We start from the raw sequence: 24,856 nt of genomic DNA, 5'->3' as shown, positions 1-24,856 counted from the left end.
GCAATGATATTCTAATTTACAAGCTGAGTTGTTTTACAAAAGTTTGTTGTAGGGTAGCTGTTGTCTCTGGCATTGCCGTGGAAACATGTGGCCTCAGTTTCTTTGAAAGCCTCAGGACCCATTCACAAGTGTTCAGAGAGTCTGCTTACAGAGTGCTGGCTTTCCACAGAAGAGCAGTTCTGGTCCAGACCACAGTTCCACAGTCTCTGCTCCCTCCCCATTCAGTCTTCCTTCAACTGTTCAAGCAATTTTGTTAGGACTGTACCTTAGGTGAATTCTTAGTGACTTCGCCTCAGAGGCGTCAGTCATGTTTTCTTGCAGGCATCTGCACTCTCACAGACTTCCAGGGAGTCTGAAAACCGAGTCAGACCAGCAGGAAGACAGGGTAGCCTTGCCCTTCCGCTTCTCTACAGGCACAGATCATGTGTCCCTAAAGGAGCTATGTGAAATCTTTGTTCCTATCAGATACTAATTAATCCCATAGTACTCTTATATCCCATGAACTCTTCCATGGGTCTCATCTCTGGATTACATTTGCATTTCAGTGTGGATCAGAAGTGCACTTTTGAAGCAAACCTTCTGATCCATTTATTGTGAGTGGAGCAGCTTTCTAGCGTGTGAACGGGATTCCTTCTCAATTGAAAACTAAACTAGATGATGTGCTCCAGCTAGTAATCTGTGTTCAGTCCAGAGGAATAGATTAGAGCTGGTCCAAAGTAAAGCCTGCAAAACATGCATAGTGTGAACACTCGGTCCTCAGTGCTAACTGCCTTGTTCTGCAGGTCTAGTCTTCTTGTGCCATGCTGTTTCCTATCACATAGTCACAAATTAGCTTTCCTTGACCTTGAAGAATCATTGGAGGCAAATCAGAAGCAATCTGTCTATTAGAGACAAATGGATTTAGTGCAATATTACCTTCCTACTTTTTCCTTCTCCTTTGAAAATGCTTGTTTGAAGTCCATGTCACACACACAACAGCAAGTGCATACGGTACTTTAACAAGCTGCTTGTGGAGGAGCAAAAACTTTCAAACAGCAGCATATGGCATGTGGCCATTTCTTAAAGATTTGAAAGAGATCTCTTTGCATGTGACTTCTGGAAATAATTTATGAAATGCTTATCTTTGTGGCTGAAAATGCCACTTAATTTCGGAATAGGGAGCTAAAAGTCAAAGTTACAGATCACGTCCAATCTGTAGGCAGTTTACAAAGTTCTCTGCCCTGTAGAGATGAGACAGGATAGCTGCTAAGAGTCACTCCTGAGGGGAAGCAAGATAAATCCTGCTGCAGTGAACAGTCTTCTGCTAACAAAAGTGTGAGATAGTGAATATCCTCTTTCTGTGGAAAGGCCTTGTACTGCTAAGTGATGTATTTTGAAGATGATTGCAGGAGACCTACACACTGAGACAGTAAGATAGTATTTTTGACCACTCATTGAATCTTGCAAATTAAGTAAGAAATACTTAAAATTATGAAGTGATTATATCAGTCACTTGGGGAGTAACACTAATGTAGCCGCTCTGGCACCACCCTGTGGGGAGTGCTGAGCGCAGAAGGTCAAAGCCTACAGACCTGCCATGGAAACACCCTGATCCACAACAATAATGAAAACTAGTGATGTATTTTCAATACCAAGGTGCCCAGAAACTTTTGTTAACAAAGACATAGGTGGTCTGAGCACTGAGATTTTTTATTTTTTAATGTAAAAGAGTTTATAGTTGAAGTGTCAACAGAAGAAACAGTCACCCTTTTTAGTGATAAGAGTACCACATTAGGAGTCTTTACTGCCTTGTCTGCAGTCCATACTTGCGCTCCCTCTCTTGCAATGACTCCCTAGCTGATGTAGATAGAAATCAGTAAGGAGAACACTTACGCACACAAGGCCATATAAAGTAATTGCATCTCTTGTGGGGAACGGAGCTGAAAAAAACAGACCTCAGGAGCATAACTTTGGGAACTCGTACTGACCAGTGCCTCTGTAAATTGTGGACTCCATTATGTAAATTAAAGCTTATCCTTCTGCCCTACCTACAGAGTCAGCCATTTCATTAATTTCTTTTACATTTCAGTTCACTGATGACTTAGTGTCTTTCTGCTATGGAGTTGCATTAACAGCATTTGTGTGATTTCTAAGTATATGGCATTAATCATGTATTGTTTTTTGTCCTATGAATATAAACCGTGATGTGAGTTTGTGTTTTTTTGTCTCCTGCAGAATACCGTATTTTGAAACTAGTGCAGCTAATGGGAATAATGTAAGCAAAGCCATTGAAACTCTGCTTGACCTCATTATGAAGCGCATGGAACGGTGTGTGGATAAATCCTGGATCCCAGAAGGGGTAGTGCGCTCCAATGGGCTCAGCTCTACAGAACAACTGAACGAGGAGCAAGAAAAAGGCAAATGTGGCTGCTAACTCAGTTACAATTATGTTTAATATATATGATAAAGTATGATAAAGTTGCAGCTTAACTGTTTAACTTATGGACAAATCACACTGTAGTTATTTAATGAGCTATATTAATTCTTTATACTAATTTTTGGTTTTTTCCTGTCAAACAACATTGACCTTTGCTTGCAAGGTATGCGGTTTATTAGTGGTGGGACAGAAGATTAATTTGGTGTAGCACTGGGTATTCCTCTAATTCTCTACTTTGGAGGGAGGGAGAGGAATTTTCATTACCAAATTTAGAAACATCTCTCTGTGTGGGCAATGAGAAAGGGTAGGCTCCTGAACTGAAGGATTTTCAATTGCCCTGTGAAGGCTCCATTAACTACACAGACTAGGCATTTAGATTAGATATTGTGACAGTTTTTAGTCTCTACTAACAGCAAGCTTACCAACGTGGTTCTTGGTTTTCAACAGAAACATTTAATCATTTCATCAATCAATAACACTCTTAAAGAGCAAATCCTGTGTTTTCCACAAAAGCCTGCAAGTAGCTTTTCCTTGCTCTCTCAAACCATTGGTTTTTAGTGATGAAAACCAAAAGAAAGCTATTGTATCTAGAATAAAAAACTACAGAGAAGCACAGGGGTGCATATGTAGAGCACTTTGGGTATGTCATGAAATTGAACGTGTAAACTACAACTGTACTATGTAAAATATATCCAACACAGGCTATGAGACCTCCTGACATCATTTGAATTTCTAGAACATGAATTTACATGTATTTGTATTTAAATGGCATAACTGTACATCTGTTGTTATGTTTCTTTTACGTTACCACTCGTTTTAACAGGAACATAGGGCAACCTAGATGTCAGCAAAATTTCATCGGAGCTAGTGCTTTGCACTGAATTTGTTTTATCAAACACAGATTTGCAATGTTTCTTTAAATTTGGATTGAAAAATGAATGATGATTGTCTTCTGGTGAGATACAGCTAAGACACCAGTTCTGTCTAGATCAGTATTTCTATAAATTTATGCTGCTTATTTTATTCTGCCAACCTTTGTGTCCTGTACATCTTGGTTATCATATATTCATTTATGGCTTGTTCACTTCCTTTAGGGTGTATTTAAAAAAGAATAGAGTTGCTTTTCTTTTTCCCCCTCTACGGATCACATAAATGTCAATTTTTGTTTCAGTGGATCATGTTACTCTTTGATCATTTTTATTTATTCATACAACCTAAGGAACAATCAGTATTTTTGGGGTCTTTTTTCCAGACTGGTTTATAAAATGTGCCTACCAAACTGTTTTCTACCCTGGCAGAGGTTGTATAACTGTAAAGTATTGCCAATTAAAGTCATAACATGCCAAATTGAGTCTTGTTACAGACTTCCCACAGCAGTTTGTTTACAAAACTCCAAAGCTATTACTTCTTTAGAAATTATGTATTTATTTATGTAAATATTCTAACTACTGCAGTTTCAGGCAAGCATTGATACCAGTTGTGAATGTGAATTGCAGCATAACAAATTTTTTGAAGGACCAAAAATGTTTCTAGAATAGGAGCTAATAAACCCCCCCCCCATATATATTTGATGTAGCCTCTGGTTATATTAATAATACAAGAATAAGTGTTAAAACTTGATTCTTAAAATATTTTACAAAGTAATGCATTGTTCTTTAACAAACACAACATGTAAATATTAGATTTTTATCACAGCCTACACAGAATATTTTTAAAGTGCAATATAATTTCACTGCTCTGGGGCTAGGACAGAGATTAAAGCAATTTACATTGAATAAATATAGGGGTTTTTTTCCTACTATACAATACCAAGATTCTAAAATGCTTGTGGACCGGAGTTACTGTAGTTTAACTCAGAGTGCCTTTTGAAGTTACCATCGTGTTTCTGACCAGTAGAGTATCAAACTGTACTGTAGGACACAATACATTTCAATGTACTTCAGTGTCTGAATTTCTTTTAATGTAACTCTTTGCTTTTCAGAGGGTTGCATTGGAACTTTGTCATGCATTATCTTTAATGGAAGTTTTTATGCTTATAGCTCCATCCGGTTCCTGAAAACGTTAAGGATTATTGCAACTAACTACTGAGCTAAGTGACTACTGAAATGCTGTAAAAATATTTCCTCTTGAATAATTATGTTTAGATTGGATATTAAATACTGAAACTGTCATATTTTTGTCATGCATATTATATGTAACTATTTACTGTATAAAGAGTCTACATAAAATTGCTTTGATGTCAGCCTTTGAAATCTGCTGTAAGATTTATCTGTTTGAATTATTCTGTGACAAAACTTTTGATCCCTTTTTAACTCTCATGAGAAATCATGGTAAATGTTTCTTGACAATGAATTACACTATTCTTATTAGTCTAGCACTGGTTTTAAAAACCAACCAACCAAACAAAGAAGAATTCTCATGTGATGAGAAACTGTTATTTCAAGAAAAGTTGTTTCCATCCAGTGTCAGATGAAAATGTTGATCTGTAATGGAACAAAGTTTTGGAAAGGATTTCCATTATGATGCTTCGTCCCAGGATTTCTTATTAATATAAAATAGTTAAACATTCCTGATCTGAACCTTGTCAGCATTTGTTGAACTGAATTGTAACATTTCCTGTTGTCTCATTTCAATATCAGTCTGTGCCTTTCTGCACTGCCCCTATGCATTGTGGTTTTTTTTAGTTCAAATGCATCTTAAGTTCTCTTCTGTGGCCTAGGTACCTCTTGATGTTCCTGTCTTCCACTGACCGAACCAGTTGGAATGGGGCTTGATGCATCCTGGGTGATGCCAGAAGGAGCTCAAACCCATAGAAGAAAATAGGGGCAACACTTCTGTATTCATAAGACATTCAGAAAGCTGCTAATGTGAGCATGTAGCATGTTCAGAGCAAAGGGAATCAAGCAATACATTTTGTAAAATCTATTGCTTCTACAAAGGTAAGGAGCTTGTTTTTTCAGAATAGCTGCTTCCATCAAGAGCAGTGTAGATTATCAGGTAGGTTATGATATGCTGGAGGACATGGCTGCTATTCAGATATTCCTTGACAGGCAAGAGAAATGAGCTGAACTAAACCTTATTAAGTTCACCAAGGGCAAGTGTGACTGGGTATTCCATCTGGGTTGGAATAACCCCATGCAGTAGTACTGGCTGAAAAAACATTTTGCAGAAAAGGGGATAGGCATCGTCTTCAAAAGCAGGTTGACCAGGAGTCAGAAGTGTGCCCTTGTGGGAAAGGCAGCCAACTGCATCTGGGGCTGCATTAGTAAAATGAAGCTAACAGGTTGAGAAAGTAAGTCTTCCTTTATATTCAGTAATTATAAGACCGCATCTGGAGTTCTGTGTCCTGTTTTGGATACCCCAGTAGAAGAAAGACATTGACACACTGGAGTGAGTCTAGCAGATGCCACCAAGATCAGAGGGCTGGAGCACAAGGGGTAGGAGGAGAGAGAAGTGGGTTTGCTTAGCTTTAAGAAGAGAAAGCTAAGGGAGACCTTTCTGCTGTCTTGAACTATCTAATGGGAGGTTATACAGAAGATGGAACCAGACCCATCTCAGAGAGCACAGCAATAGGAAAGAGGCAACAGGGAAAAGTTGGTGTTTAGGAAATTCTGATTAGACATTAGGAAAAAAATGTCATCATACAAGTGGTCAGAAATTGGAACAGGAGCTGAGGAGGGTTATGGAACCTCCATCCTTGAAGACACTAAAAACTCAACTCTATATGGCCCTGAGCCATCTGGTGTTAATTTGTCCTGCTTTGAGCAGGACTTGGGTCTAGATGACCTCCAGAAGTGTCTTCCACCTGACATAATTATATTCTCAGTGAACCTGATCCTCCAAGTGCACATGCCTGACAGTTGTCAGTTCGTTTATATGACTGTATATGACAGTTCTTCTATTAGGAAAGTTGTACAAGTATGTAAATATTTGCAGACCAAAGCTTTGCTATGAGTTTAAGGTATTGAGTTGAGATGTTTGGTGAAACAATTCTTGCTGTGGTAATCTGTGTCAAAATTCAGCCAAATGAGCCACTCAGTTTGCTGTAAAACCTCTTCTTCCAGCGAGGCTGTTTTTCAGCTGGATACCTAATTCTGTCTGTGAATAACTGTTAATGGAGTAGAAGTCCATATTCTTTTTTTATAATTAGTCTGGATTCTGGCTCCAGCAACCTTCAATCTATATTGCCTTTTAGATGAGGAATAAGCACTTCAAATCCACAACATAATGGCTTGTAGTTGAAGAGGAGATTAGCGCCTTGATATGAAAAAAGGAGGGACAGGGGGAAATCCGATTGTAAGTGCTTGTAGTATCACTGTGCTCTCACATCCCATCTGTCTGCTGGAGGCGTTGGTGACAGTCTGTAATCCACAGTGTTTAAATTGTAGAAGCCACCAAAGACTTCACAATACAGTACTCTGCCAGGAAAAAGCTGTCTTAAGTGAAATACAGCCCATGGGGAATAAGTCACATGGGCAGGAAACTCCAAGTAATCAAACTGAAAAAGAAGGATTGCAATTGCATATGTCAAAGCACAGTAGCCCTAGACCTAAGCAACCTTGTTTACTATTTGGTTTTGCCTCTAGCTGTAAACTTGGTGTCTTCATAGCTTCCCTCATAAAACTGCTTTGTGTATGTGTCTCTACTGTTTCCTCTTATTGTCTGGGTTGCCATCTTCTGTCACAGCCACAGAGCCTTCCCTCCGGCATGCAGCATGAGACTAACTAATATCATGTACAGTCCTATCTTGTTCTCTGTCTCTGAGTCAGTTCAGAGCTGTTGTTTCTTAGGGCTGGGGGTGAGTACTAGTCACCAGTCATATGCTCTAGCCTGTGTCTCCTGCAATAGGATGTGGCTGAGGTCTGGTTTTTAAAAAGATTGGAGACAAGTTCTGTGCTGATAAAAGGTTAGTGACTCTACTGTGCTAAAGCAATGTTTTTTCTTCCTTCCATCTTTCTTAATATAGCCCCAAGCTGATTGCCTTTTTTGTTGTTCTAGAAAACAGAAAGCAAAAACTGCCCTAAAGGCACATGCAATTCAACACATGGATTTTTCACCAAATAGATAGTTAATTTCTTTTAAATGGAGAAGCAGGAATTGTGGTGGTAAAGCCTTACGTGGTGAGAAAGATTTCAGACTCTTGAGCTGGGATGGCATCCTAAGATTGAAGAACACAGAGAAGACCCTCTCCAATTCCAAACAATTTAGGAAGGTACAGGACCTAGCATTTAGGTCCTTTCCCAATAAACAGGTAACTCTGTAGGAGGGGGAACAGAAGGAATAATGGGTTCCTTAGAATAATGCATGCAGAGCCATCGGTTTTAGACAGTACTTCAAATTTTCCTTTAAAAATTAATTCCCCTGTAGAAGACTTGGATCTTACAAATATGGAAATGGAGCAGAAAGTGATTTGCCTGAATTCTAGAGTAAATCAGCTGTAGATTTTAAAAATCTATGTCTGACTCCCTTTCCTTTCCTTGGGTTACTCTCTCTATCCTTATGTTAATACTGAGCGACTTCAGCTTCATTCATTTTTCACCCTTGGAACAAAATTTTGCATCTATAATGAGAGGGGATCAAACACAAGCTGATAGCAAAATCTTTTAATTTGTATTTAATTTCCATACTAAGATATGAATGTATGTTTCAGGGAAGTAGAGAGTCATTTGGGAAAGCGGAAAGTCAGCTTACTTTTGAAGATGCAGTATTGTCTAATAGTTCATCCCAACTTCATTGCTGTGTATAGGTTGGGTTTTTGTTTGGTTGTGTTTTTTTAATACTTCCGTGAGCACAAGTATCTCTCAGCTATCAACACGATTCTCTCTGGTGAAGTCAAAGGATGGACCGTGCTCTTCATATAATGGATTACAGTTAGCATGCACGTGGCCGATGTGTATATCCAGTGAGTGAATGTAGTGTTTGTGGTTATTAGCTTATTACTGCTTTTGTAGATAGTCTTCTCACCCTTCCCCCCCCCCCCCCCCGGTAACCTGTTTGTGTAATGATTTAGAAATTATGGCTCCAATCAGCCAATAAATGGAGCTTTCTTATAGCTTCAAAGAAAGCACAGCAATGAGAACTTCCACGCAAACTATAGTCTCAGCATTGTTCATGTGGTGGCCTTGTGGCCCAGTTTCTCATTTTTGGAACAATAATCTCTTCCACATTTTATATATGACTGATCTGTTTTATTTTTATTAAGAGATCTTGCTAAGACATATAATAAGTCTCATGGTCCTCCTTGTATTTCATGACAGTTAAAGCCTGCTGAAGAAGACTAATTTGAGAAGCTTATGCTACTCTACTAGAGTTAAAACCAAACCAAAATCCCTGCATTAAAAACTGACACATTCTTCTAGAATCCTTGGGAGGGAACGTGTTTGTTTTGGTGAGGTGAAGGGTCCGTCCTATGTTGTGCTGTAAAGGGGTTTATGTCCCAACAGAGCGGTCCTTCCTGTTACCCATTCAGTCTGGCAGAGACCACATCAGGAACGGTAGCGATGTCTGGTCTCCTCACCTGTGCTCAGCAAAAGGAGCTCTTTGTTTTTGAGGTAGGCTTTATGGGATCCAATTTACAGGACTCCTGGGGGATATCACTTTATTTTGGGTTGCTGGCCCCTTCACAGGGTAGGTCGCTCAGATGACAGAGGAGCATTGCAGCTCTTGTCTTGCGAAGCTGTTCACTGTGGGTGTGAGGAGAGACTTCCACGGCCCCCGATAGGCCTGAAAGTGCCGTTTTCCAGTGAGCAGCTTGTGAAGAGATACGGCACTGGTGCGTTGTACTTCTTGGTGCAAGGTGAGCTGTTCGGGGCCCTGCGGCTGGGCTGCCCGCATCACCAAATACCCAGAGTGAGTTTTCTGACGCCCAGTATGGTGCTGGCTCAATAGCGATACGAGGTGAAACGACCTGGCGGCTCGGTGGCGGGTTGCGCAGTGCCAGCAGGGGAAGCGGTTCACGGCCGTCACCGCCTGCCCCACGGCTGCCTGTCGCTCCTGCCGGGCTGGCTCGGCCGCAAACCCAGAGCGAGCGCTCGCTTGTTTCCAGCCAGGTGCCTGCATCGGGGCTCTTAGAGCTCCTGATCAGCAGCGGCTGCGCTTAACGACCGCAGTAAAACACCGCAAACAAAGCGCCGTTCCGCCCTCACCAGGCCTGCGACGGGCGCGGCTGCTCCCGCGCTTGCGCCTGCGCCTGCTTCCGCGGCGCTTTGGCGCCCCAGGGCCGGCAGGGGGCGCCGCGGCCGCTTTCCCAGGCGGCGCCCTGCCGCCTCCGGTCAGCTGAGCGCACCCTTCCGGCGGGGCCTGCGGCGCGGCCGGCCCGGCGATGCGGATCGAGAAGTGCTACTTCTGCTCGGGGCCCATCTACCCGGGCCACGGCGTCATGTTCGTGCGTAACGACTGCAAGGTACCGCCCGCCGCGGGGTCGGAGGGGGGGGGGGGGTGCGGCTGGCGCCTGTCAGCGGTGGCGCTCCGGGGCCCGGGCACACGCCGCCTGCCCGGCTGGGCCTGGCCCAGCGGCCGGGCGCGCTCGGCCTCTCCTGTGCCGGGGCGGGGGGGGGGCCGGGGGCGGCTTCCCCTTGTGCGCGTGGGGGCCCCAAAGGTGCCCGCCCTGCGGGGGCGGGAAGCTCTCACCCCCCGCCGCCCCCCGCCGCGGTGTGCGCTTCTCACGCGGTTGGGTTACAGACGTGGCCAAGGCTCCGTCCCACCCCGGGGCTGGTGCCCCCGTCCCGTCGAGTCCGGTCCGGTCCCGGGGTGCGGTGGCTTACGCGCCTGCCGAGCCCCGTTCGGCACGTGGGGGGCGGCAGGCAGCGTTCCCCTCAGCCGCGCCGGGGCCGCCGCGGTCCCCGCCCGCGGCGGTTCGGAGCCAGCGCAGCAGCCGCGCGGGCGTTCCCGAGGTGGTGCTGGTGGCGCCATCCGCCGCGCGGGTGGGTTACTCGCTGCGTGGGAGCCGTTGCGTGGAGCGATACAGCACTTCGGCAGCTGTTGCGGCTGTCGGGAAGAGTGCGGGCTCTTGAATTATTTGTTTTCAGTTTTTACTGAGAAATCATCTGCTTCACGGAGCAACGCAAAATCTTCGTCCGTTGATTTTTCAGATCTTGGAGAAGTGGAGGCTTCAGGTTAATGGCAGGCGATTCTAAAGCCTTGAACAGTCTAGGGTATAGACAGTGTCTACTAAAGCTAATGGGTTTTGTCCCTCTCGTGGTATTCTACTAAAAGTTGTAACTCGGATATCTGATGTGACTTATCCGATTGAGGCTGTCATAACAGGATGTGCATAGCACTTCGGGCCTTACACTGCGGTGGCAATTTTGTACGTAAGATGTTGTGTATAGTTTCCCAGCTTCCTCTGTACTCCTTATCGCTCCTGCGGGGCATTGGAGACCCCAGTGTGAAATGAAGCTTACGCAAATAGCTTCCTTCCCATGCTCGGGCGTCAAAACAAATACTGGCTCACCTGTATTGCTCATCTGAGTCGTAGCTTTGGGGAATTTAGAGGTAGATGTAGATTGACACAGTTCCATTTACTAGAAAATGGCCACAAGGTGTATGTTGTTGGTTTGTTGGTTTTTTTTATTTTTTTAAAAGTAGCACAATGGCAGGTTAGTTGTGAACAGATAATCTATGAAAAGAGCAAAAAATAATGGCAGATTTATCAGAGTTAAGGTGAAAAAAATATTATTTGAAAATGATTATCTTTGCTAGAGGTTTCATATTTTCTATTCGTTTTCTTTAGAAGTGACTATTAGATGGGAAGGAGGGCATGGCTGACAAAAAATAGGGTTTTCAAAAAGTCGTGAATAACAAATGTAATTTTGAGTGTTCTTAATTAAAGGTTCAGCTCTGCTCTGGATACTAGACAGCCCAGGGTAGTTCAAAGTGATGCATAAATTTAGGGAAGATTAAAGACTCTAAATAGGGATATGATTATGTCCTGTCCTCATCCGTCTGCCCGCCCCCCATCTTGCTGCATGCTCTTTTTGACTGGAAAATGTCTGTTGGATTTGGGACAGTTTGGCGTAGAGGGTTGTTCCTTAGCTTGGCTCGTAGTCACATAATTTCAATACTAATAAAAAGGAAATTTCAAGTTTGGATAGTGAAGTTTCTTTTATGCATAAGGTGCTTCCATGGCTAGCAGTGGCAGGTGCCTAAAATGAGTCTAGCGTTCTGTAGAATATGTAGGAAAATGGAAGGGGTCAAAAAAAAAAAAAAAGTCAGTTAGAATGTTTTGGCATATGTTTTAATAGCTTTCAGTAAATTCAGTCCAGGACTTAACTAAGGTGCTTAGGACTCCTGCTGCAGGGTAATCTTTAAGGCTTAAAGCTACATTCGAGAAGATAGACTTTTTGTGTGTGCGTGTGTGCATGTGCATGTGTATTGCATTCAAAAATGCTATATGAGAGGTGTGAGGATTTTTTTGTTGTTGTCAGGATGGCACTGTATCTAAAAAGTGCTGACAGGTATAGAAAATTGGTTATTCATAGTACAGGTTTGGTTTTATAGTTGTTTTTGCAGATGAAAATTCTCACAACTCCGGTATATTTTATTTATAATAAGCTTAATTGTAAGTATTTGTGCATGTCCCTAACAGCTGTGAAAATGACTTTATAATGGAAAAACAAGAATAGTGCTTGAAATTCTTTTTGTTATTGGCTACATTTGAACTAAAAATAATGAAATTTGAAAGATGAACGTCGTTTTCTATGAGCAGTATTGTTAGAGAAACTTTAATGTTTGGTATCACGCTTGCAATGGGGCAGGAATAACATGATTTGACTGTAAGCTTCCCCCCCTTTCTTCTTTAAGATATTTAGATTCTGCAAATCAAAATGCCACAGAAACTTTAAAAAGAAGCGAAATCCCAGAAAGATGAGATGGACCAAAGCATTCCGGAAAGCAGCTGGCAAAGAATTGACAGTGGTAAGAAGTTGAACTGGTTCACACTTTACATGGGCTCACTAAAGTGGCAGGAATCTAGCCTCTTCCAGTTGCAAACAGGTTAGGTTAGCTAGCTTAATACGTTATCATTTAATTAGATGAGCACAAGGGATGCAGTAAGTGTAGACAAGAGGGATAGTGGAAGAGGATGTGAGAGTTTTCTTGGGAGTGAGCTTTCATTTAGCTTGACTATAAGTTGGAACTTCCTGTTTCAGCTTCAGCGTGGAAGCCAGTGTATCAGGTGTCTATGTCGGTAATATATGGTGGTTCCTAAGGCATTTTTTTTCCATCTGTAAATCTCCTACTCTCTTTACATATACATTTGGTAGTTGTATTTCTGCACAATCAGATAATCTGGGGTACCAGGTACCCCAGGAGTCTCTCTGTGTAGACACATAGGATAGTTACCTTTTGAAGTCTCCCTAAAGCATACAATGTATAGAAAAAGTCCCTGCCTAGATAGCAATATTTCAAAAACAGCATATGAGATCTTAAAAACAATTTCAAGACAAAGTTACTTCGGTGATAAAAACAGTAAACACTCATATTTGGGGGAACAGTCCTTAAATAATTTAAGAATTACTATGACTTAGTTACGTGTTTTTTTTCCAGAATACTAACAATTTGGTAAGTATTTTGACACAGTGATTTGCTGCCTTCTGTGGATCTTCCAAGGGGAAGAATGTGATTTTATTTTATTTTTTTAATGTGACTCTGAGAAGCCATAATTAATTAGCATCTTCTGTAATTGCATTTCTTGCTTTCAAGTTCTTTCTGGTGACGTTGAATTACCTTTTTGAAAAGAACTTAATTTAGAATTCCTTTATACATGTCTAAATAGGTGACGATATGCTCCAGTTTTGAGATATGTCTATATATGCTAAGAATTAAAACAATATATAAACATAATGCTTTGTTGTAGTTTGGTAGGTATCCATTCTTTCATAAACCAGCTTTGGGGAGAGTGTCTAGGCAGGCTTGTGGCAATGGGAAATGTTGTAGTTTGCAAGAAGGTGATAGCTGCTTTAAACAGGTGCATTGGATAGGGGTTAAATATATTTACTTTTTTTCCTGGGTTTCAAGTTTTTATTAAACAACAAAAAAATTAAGAAGGACATAATCTTGCCACGTGGTTGTTCACAAGGTATTTCTGAAGGACTGTCTTATTCTCTCACTCAGAATGACTGAGGAGTCGGTCATTCTGTCCCCTCATGTTTGGAATAGGAAAGATGCATTGGCCAATATGAGGCAGCTGTAGTTTGTCTCTGCATGTAGGTTAGAAGACCATGGCATTTTTGAACATCGGTACTCTTATGAGACTTCTTTTCACTGTTTGTGGTATGTTCTCATGTTACAAAATAATGCTGTATGTTACAAATACATAAAAGCTGACACAGGAAAAACTGCAGTGAATCAATTTGGTGCTGTGTTGCACTTGGCTAAAAATGAATTTAAGGTAATTTTAAAAAATTTTTTAAGAATAAGAGTGGTATGTAGATGTTAGCATATGATGTGCTCTACAGCTTGTGTTTTGGATATTTTGCTTGATACTATCCCATGGTGAAAATTAACATTCGTCTCTCAATGGAGCACAGCTTCTAAGTGTGTACATGCCATTTCTTGCTGTTCTGTGTAGTTTCTCTCATTGGAGCTGTCTTTAGCTCAAGTGAAGATTAGCAGCTGGTCTAATACCTCTGCTTTAGCACTTCAAAAAAGAACCTTTGGGCAGGGAAAAGTCCTCAGATAAAGTTGGTGTAAAGCTAAGTATGCCTAGCAAAAAAAAATTGGGAAACTGTTTTTCCCTCTTAAACTCTTGGGGGAAAAAAAAAACCAAACCCACAACAAAAAGAAAAACCCCTAGCTGCCCCAAACACCACAATGTCATCAATTGAAATATTCCACAATTTAAAATGATTTTATATTGTTTCAATATTTTTAAAATGAAATAGTGTGGGGGTTACAGGCAGTTGAGTAGAACTTATTTGACCTGCATTAAATGCTTTTTTCTGACTCTACACGTTTCTAGTTTTGCCTTCCACCTGTCTAGTCTACTCTGTATTTCCTACTCCACGTTTGTCTTCTCTGTTCCTTTTGTCTTGCTAAAAAGAGAATAGCTGAAGGAGATGTTTTGGTAAATAGTTCTCTTCAGACAAATCACTGTAGCTTCTGACACTTTGAGGTCAAATGCTCCACTCTATTTCTTTCTGGCTTAGTAATCTCTAAAGATTGTTAAAGTATAGGAACTGAGATTCTGAAAGGGGGAAAAAAAAATAATGTAAAATACTAAGTTATATGAGTGAGTGCTGTAGCATGTATTGATCTAAATATACTTCTGTGTATAATCTATATTTACTTTTTCTTAATAAAGGATAATTCATTTGAGTTTGAAAAACGTAGAAATGAACCAGTGAAATACCAGAGAGAGTTGTGGAACAAGACGGGTGAGTCATTTTAGAAAAAACAAAAGATGAACTATGGGGAATGAACTATTACTCTACATGAACATGTTTTCAGAAGGCTTCTTAAGAGTATTGATGCTTTGTAGTGATTGTGTTTTGAAATTACTGGAATCATAACTAAATTCTTATGTGTGGAGGAGCTTTGAGTTGTGAACAGGTGTGGAGTTTCACCTGATCTTATTTTTTTTCGGAAACTGGTTAGAAAATGAGGTGCAGCATTCCTCTATTTTCAGTTGTTATCTTCAGAAAACCTCAGTGTTTCTCCAGCTTTTTAAGAGGCTCCTGGTGTAAGCTTTTTATAGTGATGCAATTCTTTCTTTGTTCCTGCTCGTTCCACTTCAGTTTGCTTAATAAATCAATTGCTATAAAATGAAAGTTACTAATGTCATGAATGAATGCATGCCACAAAGGAGAAGGTGATAACTTGCATCTGATTTCAAGTAGAGTAAGAACCTTTTGTAGTGATGGTTAATTGTAGAAATTATGTGTAGGCACAAAAGTGGAAGCATAAATAAGTTTTAAAATACAATTCATCATAGTTGGTATGCAGAATATTCGCCTACTGTGCTCTTTGAAGAAGGAATAACTTGTTCTATATAGCATAAGAGTTACCTCTGATATAAAGGTATTGTGGAATACTGGTAGTGTTGCTCTGCAAAATAGCATGTATTTTCAACTGTAGGTATGTAAGCACGTTTAAAACAACTTCTGTTTTATTTCAGTTGATGCAATGAAGAGAGTGGAGGAAATAAAGCAAAAACGCCAAGCTAGATTTATTATGAACAGGTGAGGAGAAGTATTTGTGTAATGGGTGTTCTTGAAAATGTGTATTGGACAGTCAGTCTTACCAGAGAAATGGTGATCAAAAGTTCTAAATGGTGATTTGCTTTGCACATACACAGTCATCCAAGCAATGGGGTAAAACAGTTTGAGTGGGCTCAACTATGCTACCAAACTACTACGCTTCATTGGCTGTCCAATGAAATGCAGCTTTTGGACACTCAGATGATAATAGCTATATTTCCCTGTTTGTAATATGGAGCCTTAGGTTTAAACAAATGTCTGGTAAACAGTGCTGACTCTTGGGGGTTTTTTTTGTTTGTTTTTTTTTTGTTTTTCTTGTCTTGTATCCAGTATATGCTTGAATTGGTTTTCAAATACTTTTTACCTTTATTTCCTCATAATCATAATTATTTACAGTTTACATACCTTTAGCTAAAGATATGTTATGCATTAAAAGGAAAACATGTATCTCCTCTTTGAAGGTAATTAAATTTAATTTTCCCCCTCCCCAGATTAAAAAAGAGCAAAGAGTTGCAGAAGGCAGAAGACATCAAAGAAGTCAAACAGAATATCCACCTTCTTCGTGCTCCGCATGCAGGTAAGAACTTGTTTTACTCGGTTCGCTTAGGTTAACTTGCGTGTACAGTTTTATGATGAATATTGATTTTTTTTTTTTTTTGGTATGACTAATTCTACAGATCAATAATCTTGTGCATTTTTCTTACAATTAATTTGTCTGTTGAATATGGAGAATAGCTCTTGCCACTAAATGTAAGCAGTATCTTTGTTCTGAATCAAACATACCTTTTTATTTATCTAGTCCTGCATTCATCCTTTCTTTTCCTTATTTGAGTATTTTAAACTGCACTCAACACCTGGTACTCTATGAACTGTGTGTTTGTTAACTGATACATTTATCTAAGTCTTCTTTGAACTGATTATTTGAACTCAACAGACTATACTACTGATTGATATAGAACACAGTAGTTAACTCTGCTTTTTGAATTTGTTAGCTAATTGTGAGAGTAGGTTTTTTTGTAGTTCACTGCGTATAATGACACTTACATGAAAATACTGTTTCTTCAGTGTAAGCCTAACATTTTTTAAAATACGGTAATTTTACAAATTTTCACTAAAATCTGTGCCTAGTTCAGATATAATAAAGTATATTTGTTAGTGAACTGAGTTTTTAGTTGGAGAAACCTGTTTCTCCTAAATAACTTTCTGGTTTCTAAACTATTACAAGTACTAGCTTGTGTTAGAGGATGTTGATAAAAATGGATTGTAAAGATGATTTATTTTTTAAAATACAGTTAATGGAGTAATAGAGAGAAGTTAAAAACATTTCCATTAATTATTGTTTTATAAAAATTCCCAGTGATTTTGTCTCTGTGGATGTAGGTGTGACATATTATTAGATGTTAACTAGAAGTCTGTTCTACGTTTTTTCTTCCAGTTTGCATTAACTATAGTCTGGGATTGTATATATGTGAAACAAGGTTTTGTCAGGATATATTTAAACATTGGTTTAATCTGTCCCTTGTTTTTTGAGGGAAGAAAAACAAAAAAGAGCTGAATTCAAAAGAATAAACCTGAGTGTTTACTTCTGTCATTTGGCTTTGCTTATGTTAAATGGATGATGCACAATAGCATGTAGTATTTCTGTCAAACAACAGCTACCTTTTCAGTGTTTTGCAGTTCCTGCTGGGTCTTAGAGAGAGCAGAATCAAATGTCAATCCTGGATTTTTAATTTTTTTTCTTTTTGGTAGTATTATTGAGAGTTAGCACTATTGCCATCCAACACAGCATTCAGGAGGGCTTAAATGTTTATATAAAAACTAATGTGTGAAGGCTATTGATCAGTTAAAAGTAATGCATTTTTATCGTCTTTTGCAAGGTTCTGCTAGGTATTGCCAGGTATATCAAAGTTCATCATACTAGATGAAAACATACGTTTCACTGCATTTTAGATTTTGTGTAAAAAAAAAAAAAAAAAAAAAAATCAGCTTTTCTGTTAAAACGATTCTTCAGTAGTTTTAGGTGGTGATGGAGGTTAGTAATAAATATTTGTAAGCTCGGTGGGTTTACTCCTAAACAACTCTTTAAGCAGTATGTTTAGGCTGTTTCTCCTAGAACAGACACATATATTGTTCAAAGAAGAAGAGTTATTTGGGTTTAGAGAGACATGTTGAATTTAATTTTTTCTTTGCTTTGAAGGCACACCAAAACAGCTGGAGGACAAAATGGTGCAGAAGCTTCAAGAGGATGTGTCTATGGAAGAAGACTCTTAAAATGCTTTTATTTTCTATTTATATCTCTTCAGCAGTTAACAGTTCCTTACTGCCTCACCGGACATCATTCAGAACTGTGCTTACAGTTGAAGAAAAATACATTTTAATGAATAGCGGTCATTTACAATTTGAATGATTTTTGGTTTTATAAAAAATAATAAGATGGATACTGGTTTGGGCAGTACTTAATTATGTAATTTGAGAAAACCTTGTTAGCAGGATGGAGAATAAGACACATTTTTTGAGATCCTATGTGCTCCTTGGAAAGTTACACTTTCTTTCTGGATAACTTTTCCCTGATAATTCAAGGAATAAAAGATGTTGGCCCTGAGCTTCTCTTATTCTGTCTGTTGTTCTTTCATAGTGATAAAAGCAAATAAAAATCTTATCTTAATGGTTACAAGGTGAGGCAGTATGTATTTTCATCAGTCCAGTGCAGTCCAGACTTATTTTCACTCTCATGGGAAAATTTTTCAGTTTGTTATGAATGCATATAGTGTTTGTTTTATCTCCTTTTGTCCTGGTTTCAGCTGGGATAGAGTTAATTGTCTTCCTAGTAGCTGGTACAGTGCTATGTTTTGAGTTCAGTATGAGAAGAATGTTGATAACACACTGAGGTTTTCAGTTGTTGCTAAGTAATGTTTAGACTAAAGTCAAGGATTTTTCAGCTTCTTGTGCCCAGCCAGTGAGAAAGCTGGAGGGGCACAAGAAGTTGGGATGGGACACAACCAGGACAGCTGACCCAAAGTGGTATTCCATACCCTGTGATCTCACATCTAGTATAGAAACTGGGGGGAGTGGGGGTGGGGGGATGGCCGCTTGGGGACTAACTGGGCGTCGATCGGCGGGTGGTGAGCAATTGCACTGTGCATCATTTGTACATTCCAATCCTTTCATTATTACTGTTGTCATTTTATTAGTGTTATCATTATTAGTTTCTTCTTTGTTCTGTTAAACCGTTGTTATCTCAACCCATGAGTTTTACTTCTTCTCCCAATTTTCTCCCCCATCCCACTGGGTGGTGGCTGGGGGGCAGTGAGTGAGCAGCTGTGTGGTGCTTAGTTGCTGGCTGGGGTTAAACCACGACACCTTTTTAAGTCAGCTTCCCCAGGATTACATTGCAGTTGACACCTAAGCCTGGCAAAGTTAACATTGATGCAGGACTTACTGCTGCTTGGAAAATAGTAATGATGATAACATCCAGTCTGAAGTTGGACCTGCCATCCTCCTGACCTACCGAAATTCAAATCTGACATGTAATCAGGCTGATTGAGATGCTCAGTAAATCACGCTTTTGACTGTTTTTACCTAACACTTGGGATATTTTGATGGAAAAGAAGATCATGTTAAAGTATAGCTATTTTGCATATGGTGGTGGTATTTATCTTTATTCAGTGTCATCAGTCCTGAGATAAATACTCTGCTTTTATAAACTGTCAGCGGTTTATCTACAACAGTGTGATCAGAGAAGCCTTTCAAAGGCATTTAAAATAATATTTACTTTCTTGTCAGTGCTAGTTATCCTGAAAAATAGTAATTTGTAGTTCTATTCCAAACTTGAATATGTGCTCTATCAAGCAGTGGAAAACTTCCTTATGCCTACCACCTACATGTGTACTGTGTAGTTCAGAAAAGAGTCATATTTGAACATATGAAAAGGAGCAATGAGGAATTTGTGAAATAAACAGGCATTGTACTCAGTTTTTCATCTCTTGATTTATGAATGAAGTTTAGATATTTACAAAACTTTGATGTATTTTAGTGAGATAAAAATGACTGAATTCTAGTAATAAAAATACATAATTCCTTCATATTTTCATGAAATTAAAACTTTGCTATAATTTAAAATTTGCTGATAAGGTGATAGCTGGTAAGGATTTTAGATGTACAATATTAGTATTTCCCCTGTAAACTGTAATATAAATAACATCTCAAAAGCATATGGTAAGTTGGCCGGAAAACTTAGGTCAATGGGGTGAAATCACCAAGATGCTACAGTATAATCCTTGGACATAGTGAAGGGAGACCTTCACAGAATGTTAATTAGTAGGTTTATGTGTGACTACAGAAGTTAACTCAATATTTCAGCTCAGGAAATGCGTTTTTTGCGTAGCCTGTTTTACCATAGTATTTGATGTCCTTAATCCTTGAAGTGGGATACTTTATCTAAAAATGTTATTACGGATTTTTTTTTAAACTGAGTTTTAAAGATAAGATGTTCAGTAAGTGCCAAGTTTTAATTTTCTCCAAAAATAGCAAAGTAAATCTGTGCAAACCAGAGAAAGGTGATGAATCCCATTGGATGTTACATAGTATTTATGTACAGTCTTTTACTTCCTATGAGTTTTTTTAGCATTAAATGTATTACATAATATCTGTAGTTTTTGTGTCCACATATCTTTAAATGAACTGCAGTACTTGTTTGTGTGCTCTATAAAAGTGTCTCTGGGATTGTTAACCCTTTCCTATGGAGGTCTGTAAGTGAAGTAGTCATTGTGCAGCGGCTGAGAAGAGCCGTTTGGGGAGTACACTACAACCATAAATCCTAAACATCCTGCCAGATGTATGAGTTGCTTAACCTATGTATCTCATTACAGCCTGTGTAATAGTATAATTGCAAGCAAGGGCTTTGAAAGTTAATACTGAAGTTGTCCATCATTGTGTGGGTATGCTATTTCCCTGAGCAGCGGACATTTGTAGCCTGCTGTGTATACCTTGTGAGTATGTAGGAGGTAGTTGAGTTTAGAAATTTGTCATGAGTAACATGTTTTTACAGCAGCTGTTCTGAAGGTGCCCTTGTGATGATTTTTTTTTTTTTTTTTGTTAATTTAATTGCTATGGTGTCCTGTTCTCTTGTCTCTGTCAGCTGGAGCAGGATGCTGCTGAGACAGCACATTGTGAGGTGGGAACAGCTGCAGCTGAAGAACAACATGAGGCTGGTGATCCTCTGTCCTGCACATCTCTGCATAACCCACTGCATGCAGAGATGTTCCCAAGGAGCTGCTGAGCTGCGAAGGAATGGTGGTTTTTCTTTTTCTTTCTTTTAGGAGGCTGGCTGTAAAACCGCATTTCTGATAGGAATTGTTCTTCAAAGACATTTTGGTGAAGAGCTGTTATTTTCGTTGCTTGCTTAGGATGAAAATTTTCAACTAAGACAAAGCTGACTGAAAATTCCTTTAGATTTGGGTTTTGTTTACAAGACTTAGAGAGAAAATGTCCAACTGAATAGTATTCTGGTGGTCGTGGAGAAATACTGCCAAATATCAGGAAGTAAATGCATTCCTCTTTCCACTTGGAACAGCTCTAGCTCAGATGCTGGCTTGTGGAGGAGTGTGGTGATGTGCAAACAGGGAGCCCTTGTCTGCCTCCTGCCTGTGGGGCTGAGCAGTGCCCAATCCTTTGGGCAGGCACGACCTGCCATCAGTTCCCCCAACAGCAAATCGGAGAGACGGTATTTTATGAGCAGCACATCATTATTCATTAGAGACCTCTGTTTTAGTGTCGTACGTCCAAATCACTGATTCTGTCTGGGTTGAGATCTAGTAGCAGCAGAGCACAAGGTGCTGCGAGTACAGTCTGTTACAAGACAAATGATGTTTCCCTTTGAGTCAATATTTAATCAGAAAAATTATTTATGAATAACTGGTAGTGCTTAATTCCAGTATACAGTCGGTCTTGCTTGGTATGTACTAGATCCAACAAACTTGCTGTTTTGTTTTTGTACTTGATGCCATGGGGAGCCTTTCTTCAAAACAATTTATGATGGGCTCGATCTGAACAAATGTGATACTCTATTTTTAAGACATGGTTATTAGTTCCAGTTGCCATCATCATCTTACAAAACGAAAACAAGTGTATGTTTTTCTTTTTTTTTTTTACAGACTGCAAAACATGGAAACATGGATTTTAGTAGTGACTTATGAAGTGACTTTTTCTCATATTTCCCTTTTTCCTTTTTAATCCATCACTTCAATGATTTCAAGTTAAACGCTGGCTTTGTTTTCAGGAGAAGGCTAACCTCGTGCTAACACATTTTGGCTACTGCCTCACTTCCTCCTGCTGTAGAGCCCTGAGCAGGCCTGCAGCCCTGTGAGGTTACAGCACTGCCCTGAGTCCCCAGAGACGCCTTTTAGATCTTTTGTTGAGTTTCACTCTTTTTCGGTACGTGATTGCCATCATAACCACCCAAAACCCCACTGCGCAGGGGAGGTGTGTGGGGAACCATTCCTGCCACGCTTGGGAAGCCCGTGGCCCATGCTGAGTGACGCCATCTTAGAAATAGCGTTTGCTTTGGGTTTTGTGGGATGCTAAGTTAGCGAGGGAGGGAAAGAAGTGTTTATTTCCACGTATTGAGCGGTGAATCGAATGCGCGTCTGTCGCCAAAGGTGGAGGAGCAGCGATGCAGATGCGGTGGCAGCACTGAGTGAGCCGCTGGGCAGGTGGAGGGCGGGGCGCGTCCCTGAGGTAAAAATCCCCCGAGGCTGGCCCGAAACAGCTGCTGTGCCCCACAGAGAGCTCAGGTGTCCTCCGTGGGCCTGCATTTTTGCTGAGGTAATTTCTGTGTTTTCATACAGAGTAAGACCTGGAGATACTCCTTTTTGCCTTTGCTCAAGGGTTGGTTTTGCAATCCATCGCTTGTTGCTTCGGTTGTCTGTGGAGTCTTCAGGGGTTTTTTGTCAAATTTTGATCCTGAGAGAATGACTGGAAAAAATGAAGTGGTGGGTGATGGTAGGGTATTTTGCTTTGCTTGTTTGTTTTGTTTTTAAGAAAGCAAGCAAAAACCTTCTCAGGCTTCCCTTTCAGTCTTTCCTTTGCAATTGCTGACTAATACAGTGTAGAAAAAGTGAAAATTACTGCTTTCTGTATAATCAAATTGTGCTGAACTGGTGCAGATTTTCTTCACAGGAAATTGGGCCTTCCCATAGTTTTGAAAGATCTGACTTTTTAGTCAGGGATGTTCTTGAGACATTCTTACTCTTTTAGAGTAACAGCACGATGGAGCCCAGAACACGTACAAGATCTGTCCTTTTGCAACACAAAGAAACATAAATTGGTTCAATGTGTTGACATGGTCATATGTGTCAATGGCTGAAAAAGCAATATAGACAGCTGCTAATGGGTCCAAAGGCTTATGTCCCAAGAGATGATATTTCAACCTCCAGGCTGTTCAATTCCTCAATTACTGTTCTGGCCTCAAAAATTCAATCTCCTTCACCAGCCTAACTTATTTATGGGTTGCACTGAACTGCGACCAGGGAGAGCAGAAAGCTGAAATAAATCAACCACTGATAATATTGTTTAAGTCTGCTTGTTGTCTATCTATTTTTAGATCTCAGTTTAAAAAGGCCTTATGCAGAGAAATGCCTAAGATTTTTTTCTTTTTTAAACTGGTACCACTAATAATTAGTCTTTGGTGGTGTTTGCTAAAGACAAGGAAGTTTTTTTTTTTTTTCCTAATTGTGACCTAATTGACCTGATTATAGCCATAGTGTTTTGAACAAGCAGCATTACTTGAGACTGGGTAGGAACAGAGGGAGAAACAAGCATTTGTGGAGGTAGCTGAGTTGGAAGATATTCTTTGCTGGTTTTGGTTTTGTTTTGTTGTTTTTCCCCACTTAGGTTTTTCATATTATATTTGGTTTGGTGAAGTCACTCTTATTTCTTAAACTGCAGTTGCTTCACCTTTAAAAAGTACTCAGAGAACATTTTATCTTACACATATATAGAGATAGATATATGGCAGTAAAGGTACGTACTGAGTAAAAGGCGGTATTGGCTCTAGCTCTACAAGCAGCATGATTTATTAGTGACATTGTTTCGGTACAGGGAACTGACTCCTGAATGGAAATAGATGTGTTATTTATAAAGCAATAATATTGTGCATCCGCAACTTATCACCTGGAATCAAGGTGGGGTCTCTGCATAACTGTAAACAAGAATTTCTTTTCAATTATATAAGCTGTTTTCTGTAAGGCTCCACTGTGCACTAAACTTGCTGATTAAGAGAATTGCTTTGGTAATCCACTTTGACTGAAGTGATTCCTGAGAGGAGAATTTGAGAGATTTCTTAGTACTTGACACAATAAAAAGCTGTCAGAAATTCTCTCTTGTGTTGAAGCTAGCATTGGTTACAGTATATCTGTTTATGCAAGATGTTGCTAAAGGTAATGTTTTCATTCTTCTAGCTTCACTGCACAAATTGACTCTAAAAAGCAGTACTGGGTAAGGTGAGTGGTGGAAAGACCAAATGGTTTTCTCTCATACAATGACCATTGCCTGCCAGTCCCAGCACTGAGCAAGTTCAGATTGCGCTTCAAATCTCCATGTATTCAGGCTTTACATACTCCTTGACACAAAACTCAGGGACAGAGTAGTACAGGCCGTACAGGTTTAGCTTGATTCATAAAGGTGGCAGACCTGAACCCAGCAGTCTTCAGACTCAGCTGTGAGGACAGCTTTTTCTTCTAACAAGTTTAACAGAATGTGGTGGGTTTGGAAGTCAGAAAGAACCAGCCAGGCTGGCCCCCTGGGCTGCTCCTGCCTTTTCTGGTTAGTTGTGCCTGGGTACAGATGGAGAGTCATTCAAGGTTAATTTGATTAGCTCTACCCAGCTTGCGAGTATTCTCTGGGGAAAATCTTTCTTTTGAAATGCAAAATACAGATGTCATAATGGGATCCTAATTCACGCGTGATATTTAGAAAAAAAATAGTATTTATTCTTGAGCTAGGAATAAATTTAGAGTGATCTATGCATAAAGCACGATCTAATCTAGATTTCTTTAGGGCATGGCCTTGCTACTGCTTGGGATGCCTCATATAGAGGATCCCCAGAACATCTGGGGAATACTGTGATGCTGCTTTTTAAAGAATTTACCCTTTTTCTCCATAGATGTCTACCTCCATGTCTGGTGTTGACCTGGGAGGAGATTGTGTGCTAGATTTTGTCACTGGTGCTGTCAGAAAGCTGTGATAC

At 39.9% G+C, this 24,856-nt stretch overlaps 2 protein-coding genes across 12 annotated transcripts in view; both read left to right on the top strand.

The window, feature by feature from the left end:
• Positions 1-4,668, top strand: part of RAB27A (RAB27A, member RAS oncogene family) — a 36,237-nt gene extending 31,569 nt beyond the window's left edge. For all 11 annotated transcript variants that reach the window (XM_052807087.1, XM_052807086.1, XM_052807081.1 and 8 more), the window contains one exon: positions 2,215-4,668. In XM_052807087.1, the coding sequence (XP_052663047.1) occupies positions 2,215-2,413 (199 nt within the window). In that variant the 3' untranslated portion in view covers positions 2,414-4,668. The remainder of the gene's footprint in view (positions 1-2,214) is intronic.
• Positions 4,669-9,660: 4,992 nt separating this feature from the next.
• Positions 9,661-18,214, top strand: RSL24D1 (ribosomal L24 domain containing 1). The gene is made up of 6 exons (XM_052807089.1): positions 9,661-9,818; positions 12,218-12,331; positions 14,718-14,790; positions 15,531-15,594; positions 16,104-16,189; positions 17,810-18,214. Exons 1-6 carry the CDS (start codon positions 9,738-9,740, stop codon positions 17,881-17,883), a joined length of 492 nt encoding a protein of 163 aa, XP_052663049.1. The 5' UTR covers positions 9,661-9,737; the 3' UTR covers positions 17,884-18,214.
• Positions 18,215-24,856: the final 6,642 nt, after the last annotated feature.

Source organism: Harpia harpyja, chromosome 14 (genome assembly GCF_026419915.1).
Source record: "Harpia harpyja isolate bHarHar1 chromosome 14, bHarHar1 primary haplotype, whole genome shotgun sequence".
In the NCBI taxonomy this organism is placed as follows: Eukaryota; Metazoa; Chordata; class Aves; order Accipitriformes; family Accipitridae; genus Harpia; species Harpia harpyja.
This window is presented reverse-complemented; position numbering and strand designations above follow the sequence as displayed.